General features: G+C 48.3%; 1 protein-coding gene across 3 annotated transcripts in view; it reads left to right on the top strand.

Moving 5' to 3' along the window:
- Positions 1–10,913, top strand: part of LOC141762963 (BCL-6 corepressor-like) — a 114,453-nt gene that overhangs the window by 101,497 nt on the left and 2,043 nt on the right. For 2 of the 3 annotated variants that reach the window (XM_074627164.1, XM_074627165.1), the window contains 6 exons: positions 1–247; positions 5,422–5,565; positions 7,112–7,278; positions 8,050–8,195; positions 8,928–9,005; positions 9,420–9,603. In XM_074627164.1, the coding sequence (XP_074483265.1) occupies positions 1–247; positions 5,422–5,565; positions 7,112–7,278; positions 8,050–8,195; positions 8,928–9,005; positions 9,420–9,603 (966 nt within the window). The remainder of the gene's footprint in view (positions 248–5,421; positions 5,566–7,111; positions 7,279–8,049; positions 8,196–8,927; positions 9,006–9,419; positions 9,604–10,913) is intronic. The other variant, XM_074627166.1, reaches the window with a different exon arrangement.

Raw genomic sequence — 10,913 nt, 5'->3', positions numbered from 1 at the left:
CTCCCGCCTCCAGGACAAGCATCAGAAGCTGAGGGAGAGCCGCCGGGTCTCCGGCTTCCTCCCTTCCTTACCTCCTCTTCCTCCCTCCTTCTCGCCCTGTCCCGACCGCCATCCCTTCCGCTGCCACAAAGACGACCTCAGCAGGCCGAAGGGCAAGCGTCCCTGCAAGACGAAGCACACGGGAGGAGAAGCGGCGAGGGAGGAGGAGAGAGACGGGGGAGGAAGCGACGATGAGGCGAGTGGAAAGGTGAGAGAGGAGCGCTTGTTTTGTTGTTTAGCTTCCTGGTTGTGATGTTTTCAGTGTTGACGGTGTTAAAACCCAGATGTGGATAAAAGGAGTTTGAGAGCGCTTGTTTTGTTGTTTAGTTTGAGGCTGACATGTAAAAACAGATGAGACTCATCATGACTCATACACCCACTCAGACACCCGGGGGACGAGGTCGGGAGGGAGGGAGCGCTTGTTTTCTCCAAATTGATTCACGTTTACGAGAAAAATAAAGCCATAAATAAAAAAAGGAAAATGTTCAGAGCTTGCAGGTGTTCAAATCAAGCGCCTCTAGGTAAAACGGGTGGTCGGGGAGTGCTTGTTTTCTTATACCCACAAGACCGTGTTCAGAGAACGAAAAGACCAAGTCAAAACGTCGACGAGACATACGTCTCATCGTCTCAGCCTTTACATGTCATCACCTACGTTCCGTCAGTGTTGCCTCCGTCCCCTCATCGTCGCCTACGTACTGTCGTCATCGCCTACATCCCGTTGTCATCATCACGTACGTCCCATCGTCATCGCCTACGTCTTGTCGATGTCATCACCTACGTCCCATTGTCGTTGCCTACGTCCTGAAATCATCACCGCCTACGTTACGTCGTCGTCGCGTACTTCCCGTTGTCATCATCGCCTAGGTCCCATCGTCGTCGCCTACGTCTTGTCGTTGTCATCGCCTAGGTCCCATCGTCGTCGCCTACATCTTGTCATTGTCATCACCTACGTCCCATCGTCGTCACCTACGTCTTGTCGTTGTCATCACCTACGTCCCATCGTCTTCACCTACGTCTTCTCATTGTCATCATCTACGTCCCATTGTCGTCGCCTACGTCCTGTCATCATCACCGCCTGCGTTCCGCCGTTGTCGCCTACGTCTTGTCGTTGTCATCACCTACGTCCCATCGTCATCACCTACGTCCTGTCATCATCACCTCCTGCGTTCCGTTGTTGTCGCCTACGTCTTGTCGTTGTCATCACCTACGTCCCATTGTCTTCACCTACGTCCTGTCATCATCACCGCCTGCGCTCCGCCGTTGTCGCCTACGTCTTGTCGTTGTCATCACCTACGTCCCATTGTCTTCACCTATGTCCTGTCATCATCACCGCCTGCGCTCCGCCGTTGTCACCTACGTCTTGTCGTTGTCATCACCTACGTCCCATCGTCGTCACCTACGTCCTGTCATCATCACCGCCTGCGTTCCGCCGTTGTCGCCTACGTCTTGTCGTTGTCATCACCTATGTCCCATCGTCGTCACCTACGTCCTGTCATCATCACCGCCTGCGTTCCGCCGTTGTCGCCTACGTCTTGTCGTTGTCATCACCTATGTCCCATTGTCATCACCTACGTCCTGTCATCATCACCTGCGTTCCGTCGTTGTCGCCTACGTCTTGTCCCCTATGTCTTGTCGTTGTCATCACCTACGTCCCATTGTCTTCACCTATGTCCTGTCATCATCACCGCCTGCGCTCCGCCGTTGTCACCTACGTCTTGTCATTGTCATCACCTACGTCCCATCGTCGTCACCTACGTCCTGTCATCATCACCGCCTGCGTTCCGTCGTTGTCGCCTACGTCTTGTCGCCTATGTCTTGTCGTTGTCATCACCTACGTCCCATTGTCTTCACCTACGTCCTGTCATCATCACCGCCTGCGCTCCGCCGTTGTCACCTACGTCTTGTCGTTGTCATCACCTACGTCCCATTGTCTTCACCTATGTCCTGTCATCATCACCGCCTGCGCTCCGCCGTTGTCACCTACGTCTTGTCATTGTCATCACCTACGTCCCATCGTCGTCACCTACGTCCTGTCATCATCACCGCCTACGTTCCGTCGTTGTCGCCTACGTCTTGTCGCCTATGTCTTGTCGTTGTCATCACCTACGTCCCATTGTCTTCACCTACGTCCTGTCATCATCACCGCCTGCGCTCCGCCGTTGTCACCTACGTCTTGTCATTGTCATCACCTACGTCCCATCGTCGTCACCTACATCTTGTCGTTGTCATCACCTATGTCCCATTGTCGTCCCATTGTCGTCACCTACGTCCTGTCATCATCACCTCCTGCGTTCCGTCGTTGTCGCCTATGTCTTGTCGCCTACGTCTTGTCGTTGTCATCACCTACGTCCCATTGTCATCACCTACGTCCCATTGTCATCACCTACGTCCTGTCATCATCAACGCCTGTGTTCCTCCGTTGCTGCCTACGTCTTGTCGTTATCATCACCTACGTCCTGTTCCAAGACGGTGTTAAAACGATACGTTTTAGTTAAAATAGTAAAAGAAACGCCTTGAAACTGAGCTGGAGATCTGACTCAGTCCTCCTCACTCGGTTCCTCGGACACATTTAGTCGCTACATAAACAGTACCGAGGTTTGATTCCCAAATAACCTCCATCTTTTGTCTTTTCATTTTTACACCAAATTCCACAGCTCAAACACACAATCTCAAATATCGTCAGATTTAGTTGTTTTTCTTCTTCTTCTGTTGTTCCTCCTTTCTTTCTTCCTTTCTTTCTTCTTCTCTCGCTGTTAATCGCTGCAATTATCGTCCTGATTGGAGCTCGCTGGGAAATCTCTGCAGGGACGACGTGTGTGTGTTACTGTGTGTGTGTTACTGTGTGTGTGTGTGTGTGTGTGTGTGTGTGTGTGTGATTGAATTCACTGCAGATTAAAGTGAATGAGAGAGGGAGTGAAGGAGGGAGGGAGTGAGGAGGGAGGGAGTGAAGGAGGGAGGGAGTGAGTGAGGAGGGAGGGAGTGAAGGAGGGAGGGAGTGAAGGAGGGAGGGAGTGAGGAGGGAGGGAGTGAAGGAGGGAGGGAGTGAGGAGGGAGGGAGTGAAGGAGGGAGGGAGTGAGTGAGTGAGGAGGGAGGGAGTGAAGGAGGGAGGGAGTGAAGGAGGGAGGGAGTGAGGAGGGAGGGAGTGAAGGAGGGAGGGAGTGAGGAGGGAGGGAGTGATTGAAGGTTATGGAGGAAGAATAATATTCTCCACATGTATTCTGTGTGTGCGGTGGCGGTGGCGGTGGCGGTGGCGGTGGCGGTGGCGGCGGCGGCTTGTGTCGTTCTGACAGCTGCTGCACCGGAGATTTCCTCCGGGCAGCGAGGACGCACACACACTAAAACACACACTAACACACGCACACACACACTGTCTCTTTTCCTTGTTTGCTGCGCTAGAAAACACACACACACACCAAACACACACTAAAACACACACACACACCTCCAGGGCAAAGCTGGCTTCCTGTTTGCTGATGCGTGACGGCGAGCGTTTGACAGACGCCTGCACACACACATTACACACACACACACACACACACTAACGCGTTAACACGCACACGCTGTCTGGCTGCTAAGCGGCGGAGGCTGTTGCCGTGGCGTCGGCTGCTCAGCGCTGCAGCTTTTCATCGTCTCTTCCTGCGTTTATCCTCATTCAGGAAACAGACGGAATTCATCCGAGTTTAAATAAGAAAAATAATAATATTTAAAAATCTGAATCAATTTAAAAACAAAAAATCTAAATTTAATGATACAAAAAATCTATAACGCAAGAGGATAAACGTATTTATTTATTAAAATGACCAAAATTTAATGATAAAAATAAACAGAAAAAATCCATAACTTGAGAGAATACACATATTTATTCATTTAAAGGGAGTTTTGGTTGTAATATGGATCAACATCACTGTTCAGGATTATTATGAATTTCCGTTCAACTCTGGAAGGTTCAAATTCAGCTGCAGAGCCTCTGAGCAAGGCACTGCTGCACCATGGTCATTTATTATGATTATTAGTGTCTGTCACACACATACAACCATTAACCCTGATGTCAACGGAATTAACTCTTAAATGCATAAATTAGTAGTTCCTTTTGTTAGTTTTGTAGTAGCAGTACTACTAGTATTCATCGTCACCTACGTCATGTCGTTGGCGCATACGTCCCATCGTCCTCATCATTTATGTCTTGTCATTGTCATCAACTACATCTTGTCGTCGTCATCACGAACTACGTCCTGTTGTCGTCGCCTACATCTCGTTGTCTTCTCCACTTACATCCTGTCGTCGTCATCATCTACTTCCCGTAGTCCTCACCACCTACATCCTTTCGTCGTTGCCTACGTTCTGTTATTGTCGCCTACCTCCTGTTATTGTTGCCTACGTCTCGTCGTTGTCATCACCTACGGCCTGTTATTGTCACCTATGTCTTGTCGTTGTCGTCACCTACATCCTGTCGTTCATCACCGCCTCTGTACTGTTAACACCGACTACGTCCTGTCATAGTCTCCTACGTCCTGTCATAGTCTCCTACGTCCTGTTATCGTCGCCTACGTCTTGACGTTGTCACCTGCGTCTTGTCTTTGTCATCACCTAGGTCTTGTCATTGTCATCACCTAGGTCTTGTCGTTGTCATCACCTAGGTCTTGTCGTTGTCATCACCTACATCTTGTCGTTGTCATCACCTACGTCTTGTCGTTGTCATCACCTACGTCTTGTTGGAGTCACCTACAGACTTTCCTCGGACCAAGGTTTGGCTGTTTGGTCCGGGGATGGTTTCATACGTGTAATTTTGGTTCGGATCAAACTGAAAAGTCCTAAATACCGGACCAAATGAGGCAAAAGGGCCCTGAGTAACGTAGTCCGGACGTCCTTCAGCATGTCCTCCAGCATGTCCTGGTTCTGTACCCAGAAAACCGTCCAGGAAGCATCCTAATCAGATAACTCCTTCTTTTTCAGTTGTTTACAGCTGTTAGACATGATGATCGCTCAGATATGAAGATAATGGTGAACTGATGCTGTTTCTGCTACGTTACAGTCAAAGTCAACATGCGACGATGAACTCAAGGAAACAAAAGAAAGAGGAAGTGGGAGAGTGAGCCATGCAGACAGTGAAGAGAGAGAGAATCCTCATTTCTTCTTTACTTTAAAACAAATCCTCCTCCTCCTCCTCCTCCTCCTCCTCCTCATCATCAGCCTCAGGCTTTCCACACATGAAGCTCAGCGATCAGAGTTGTGAGAGTCGAGGAGCTGCAGCTCTATTTTCAACCAGAGTAAACCTCTGACGGTGCTGAACGTAGAAACCCAGCGAGCGCCTGTCGTTGTTGTTCGTTGGTAATAAAAGCGATCCTCCAGCTCACGCTAATCACTTCAAACGTCTCTTTCAGGCGTCCCCGTCCGACCCGCCTCCCTCGCCCTCGCCGCAGCACGCCCACATCGCCCGGCCCGCCCCCCCTGAAGTCCGCCGGCTCATCGTGAACAAGAACGCCGGAGAGACGCTGCTGCAGCGTGCCGCCCGCCTGGGATACGAGGTAACGAGACGCAAACGCACCCGGGAGTATGGACCTCATTTTACCCTGAGAAGAAACCTCTATGTTTCCTTCACATTCCTGCTCCTCAGAGGATGAACCCTCTACATGTTAATGACCTTTCCTTCAGCGCCACCCTCAGGACAGACCCGTTAACAGCAGGCGTCACCAGCTGGACTCAAACCTGTGACATTAACGCTGCAGCGCTGCGTCGACACCGATGCCCTTTATTGAAATTCAGTCGTCGTTGTGAAATCATTGTGAGGCAGAATAAAGTGTGTGTGTGTGTGTGTGTGTGTGTGTGTGTGTGTGTGTGTGTGTGTGTGTGTGTGCAGGCATTTGTTAAACCGCACACACACACACACACACACACACACACACACACACACACACATGGTGTGAATATTTCATGCCCAGTGTGACAGCTCTAGTCAGGCCTCACCAGTGTCGCCCTTCCTCCTCCTCTTCCTCCCTCTCTCTCTCGTTGAGGTGCAGCGGTGAAGCTAACGAGCTCAGTTTGTAAATGAAGCCGTCGTCCATCACGACACACACAGGACGTTTATTATCAGCCGCAATCATTTCAAGAGCAGAAGAAGAACAAGAGAGAGAGAGGTTTCAGTCCTCAGAGGCGTTCGTCTCTTAAAGGTTCTCTATTCCATATTCAGAGCATTAATATATCAACGACTGTTGTCCATGTAAAGATATAAAGGTGCAATGTCTACCTTCTTCTCGGGGGAAAATGAGGTTTGTTTTTGTGGTAAAATGAGGTTTGTTTTCAGGGTAAAATTAGGTTTGTTTTCAGGGTAAAATTAGGTTTCTTCTCAGGGTAAAATGAGGTTTGTTTTCAGGGTAAAATTAGGTTTGTTTTCAAGGTAAAATGAGGTTTGTTTTCGTGGTAAAATGAGGTTTGTTTTTGTGGTAAAATGAGGTTTGTTTTCAGGGTAAAATTAGGTTTGTTTTCAGGGTAAAATTAGGTTTCTTCTCAGGGTAAAATGAGGTTTGTTTTCAGGGTAAAATGAGGTTTGTTTTCAAGGTAAAATGAGGTTTGTTTCCGTGGTAAAATTAGGTTTGTTTTCGTGGTAAAATGAGGTTTGTTTTTGTGGTAAAATGAGGTTTGTTTTCAGGGTAAAATTAGGTTTCTTCTCAGGGTAAAATGAGGTTTGTTTTCAAGGTAAAATGAGGTTTGTTTCCGTGGTAAAATGAGGTTTGTTTTTGTGGTAAAATTAGGTTTGTTTTTCGTGGTAAAATGAGGTTTGTTTTCGTGGTAAAATGAGGTTTCTTCGAAGGGTAAACAGCGTAGCAACCCCCAATTGGTTCAGTTGGAGTTGAAAGTTGGAACCAAATCATCGTTAACAGTCGATCAGTTTATAAACAGCGTTACGATGGACACAAACGTCATTAATAAAGTTCCTACAAGAACTTTGTAGTTAACGTCGGAGATAAAATCTTACCGTGTGTATGGTTGTTTAGTTTTTCATCAACAATTAAAACCTAAATAATTAAAATATTTATGACCATCCAGTATCCCTCAATGTGTTCCGGTGTCCAGGAGGTGGTGCTGTACTGTCTGGAGCGGCGGATCTGCGACGTTAACCACCGAGACAACGCCGGCTACTGCGCTCTGCATGAGGCCTGCGCCCGCGGCTGGCTGGGGATCGTACGCCACCTGGTGGAGCACTGTGCCGACGTCAACTGCAGCGCTCAGGATGGGACCAGGTACGAGACGTCTCCGGGTTATGTTGTCCAGTTATATGATCCCTGAAGTGTGTAAAAGGCAGTTTGTAGGTGAGTAATAGTTTGATTTAGACAGGAGGCTACTGTAGAGATAACTGCATCATCTGCATAGAAACGAATCTTCACCAACCAGGAGAACAATACTTTTATATCTTGTTTGTTTTAAGGCTGAAACTATTTATTCTTTTATTATTTTCTCTGTTTAAATCTAAAAATGTCTGAAAACTGTGAGAAAGTCCAAGGTGACGTCTTCAACTGTCCTATCTTTTATGGTCGTATGAATGAGTCAACGTCGGCATTTTGGCATCTCAAAGACCTCGGCCTGTCATTCTTGCCGTATATCTGATTCTGTTTATGTTAGATCCCCTGAAATTTGCAATAACATCAATCAAACATTATATTTTTAGTAGGAAATATAGAAACATCCATGTGTATATACTTTGGGGGACTTCCTGGGGCCCCAAAATCACCCATTTTGCACTTTTTTTCCTATTTTCAAAGGCCAGTAATTAAAAATATGACATATTGCCGAGCCTTTCAATCAGTCAGATCTGTTGTACACTATTCCGTCTGTACTTCTACCAAAGTTCACGGCTGTAGGAGTTTTATATCTGAAGATATTGAACCCTAAAAAATGGTGTTTTCTTAAAAAATATATAATATCAAATCCTGTAACGGCTCTAAAACGCCGTCGTACATAACAACAACGTGTGTAAAATTATATTCTATTGTTTATTTTCTGTTTGTGGTCAGACCGCTGCATGACGCCGTGGAGAATGACCACGTGGAGGTGGTGCGCTTCCTGCTGGCCTGCGGCGCCGACCCAACCCTCACCTCCTACTCTGGACGAGGACCAATCAACATGACCCACAGCGCTGCCATGGAAACCTTCCTGGAGGGTACGAGGGGGGGGGATTCATTATTCAGCTGATTTATGAGGCAAAATCTGAACTCTGGTTTATATATATATAGACATAGTATACAGTGTATATACACTGTATACTATGTCTATATATATATACAATATATATATATACACTGTATACTATATATAGATATAAAGCTAATAAGAAACTGAGAGAGTGAAACGGGTTTAGAGCGAACAAGCGAAACGTCGGAGTCAACGAGAAGGAAACCGATCCAGTGTGTGTTTCTGTGTGTGTGTGTGTGGTTGAGTGTGTAGTGTGTAGTTGTGTGTGTAGTGTGTGTGTAGTGTGTAGTTGTGTGTGCTCAGCAGCCTGTCTGATTACCATCCTCCCGGCCTGTATTTGTTCTCTCTCTCCGGAGGGGTTTAATGAGGCGGCTGTTGAATCCCAGAACAGCTTACCGCCACACACACACACACACACACACACACAAACTAACACACACACACACACACACAAACTAACACACACACACACACACACAGTCCTGCCAACATCCGTCTCCTCGCCAGGCGCCGCGGCGACACGCCGGCACCGACGGAGCACAAACACTCATCTCCTTCTTCCCATCTTCCACTGAGTGTGTGTTTCTGAGTGTGTGTGTGTGTGTGTGTGTTTCTGTGTGTCTCTATTGTCTTCGTCTCGCTGCCTTCCTCCTCTCTGATTGGCCGGCTCTTTGAACTCGCCGTCTCTCTCTCTCTGCAGACTATCTGTCTGACCTCCAGGGAAGGTCGGAGGGCGATCCAGGAATCTGCTGGGAGTTCTACGGCAGCTCAGTGTGCGGTTAGTTCACACACACACACACACACAGACACACAGACACACACACACACACACACACACACACACACACACACACACACACACACAAGGACACCACGGTGACCCTAACCCTAACCCGAACCGCCTAAACACCGAAACGCCTGTCCACCTCCCGCTCCATTTTGCCCTCACTAGTGAACCAGACCCAGAGATACTTGACCTCCCTCTCTTGGGGCAGTGAGGGAACAATCCAGCGGTTCCCAGCAGAGAACCAGGACCTCCGACTTGGAGGTTCTGACTCTCATCACGGACACTTGAACCTTCTCCAAGTCCACCAAACAGCTAGAACCTAAAGAGACTAACTGCTGAACCAACGAGGACTTCAAGGTCATTGACTTCGTGAATAACGTCCTCTGATCCTCTGTGTTGTTCTAGAGCCGTCCAGAGACGGAGGACGGGACGACGTTCTGGCCGACCCGCCGGGTCCAGAGGAGGACGAGGAAGATGAAGAGGAGGACGAGGATGAAGAGCAACGAGCCAGGAGAGAGGTGTTTGAGTTTGAGCTGTCCGACCGTCCTCTGCTGCCGTGCTACAACATCCAGCTGTCACTGACACAGGGGTGAGTTAAACACACCAAACATCTGGCCCAGGGGTGAGTTAAACACACCAAACATCTGGCCCAGGGGTGAGTTAAACACACCAAACATCTGGCCCAGGGGTGAGTTAAACATACCAAACATCTGGCTGTCACTGACCCAGGGGTGAGTTAAACACACCAAACATCTGGCTGTCACTGACCCAGGGGTGAGTTAAACACACCAAACATCTGGCTGTCACTGACCCAGGGGTGAGTTAAACATGCCAAACATCTGGCTGTCACTGGCCCAGGGGTGAGTTAAACACACCAAACATCTGGCCCAGGGGTGAGTTAAACATACTAAAGCGTAGCGTAACAAATCAAAAACGTAACAAATTAAAAACGTAACAACGTGCGGAACGACGTAGCGGAACGACGTAGCGGAACGACGTAGCGGAACGACGTAGCGGAACGACGTAGCGGAACGACGGAGCGGAACGACGGAGCGGAACGACGGAGCGGAACGACGTAACGTACCAACGTGTTTTGTCAAAGTAAAAAATAAAGATATGATGAATCTGAAACTCACTTTGAGCATCACTGTAATATAATATGTAATATAATACGTGTGGGAACTGAAGGTTTAAGGCCGACTAAAATAACTAAATGAACTAATGCTGATATAAAGTGGTGCTGAATGAAGCGGACGCTCACACACACTCCGTCTTTACATTCATTCTCAGTGTTCTAACACATCTCGTCTTCTTCACACTCACACACCAATTAAAGAGGAGGATGGAGGGATGGAGGGATGGAGGGATGGAGGGATGGAGGAGAGAGAAAACATCCTCCGGGGAGGAGAGAGAGGGAGGGAGATAAAAACAGGACAGACGGCGAGGTCGTTAACGAGGATTGCATCGCCGTGGCGACGCGGCTAATTGGCTTCCACTTCGTCTTCCTCCCCTGTCGCTCCCCCCCTCCTCCTCCTCCTCTCTCTTTCTCTTCTTCTGTGGTGTCTGATGTGGTATTAATGGCTCCTCCCGGGTGCCGACGTTCACTCTGCGTTTCATTGGTTGTTTAACATTCCAGCAGCAACATGTGGCCTCGTCCGCCGCCGTGGGTGAGCTGCTGCCGTCCTTGACTTCCACTCACATGGACAGACGTTGTGAATCAATAGCGGCTGCTCTGATGTCGAGGCTGCAGAATGTAGAACAGAGAAGCTCTTCTTCCCTCTCTGACATTTATGGAAGACAAATTCTGCCTCAATTCAATGTTTAATTTATAATCAGCTGCGATCTATAAAGCTAATTTCCCCTCCCGTCCGTCCGTCCGTCCGTCCCTCCGTCCGTCCA

Source organism: Sebastes fasciatus, chromosome 24 (assembly GCF_043250625.1).
Source record: "Sebastes fasciatus isolate fSebFas1 chromosome 24, fSebFas1.pri, whole genome shotgun sequence".
Lineage (NCBI taxonomy): Eukaryota > Metazoa > Chordata > Actinopteri > Perciformes > Sebastidae > Sebastes > Sebastes fasciatus.
The sequence above is the reverse complement of the archived record's forward strand: the minus strand, read 5'-3'. Positions and strand labels throughout refer to the sequence as shown.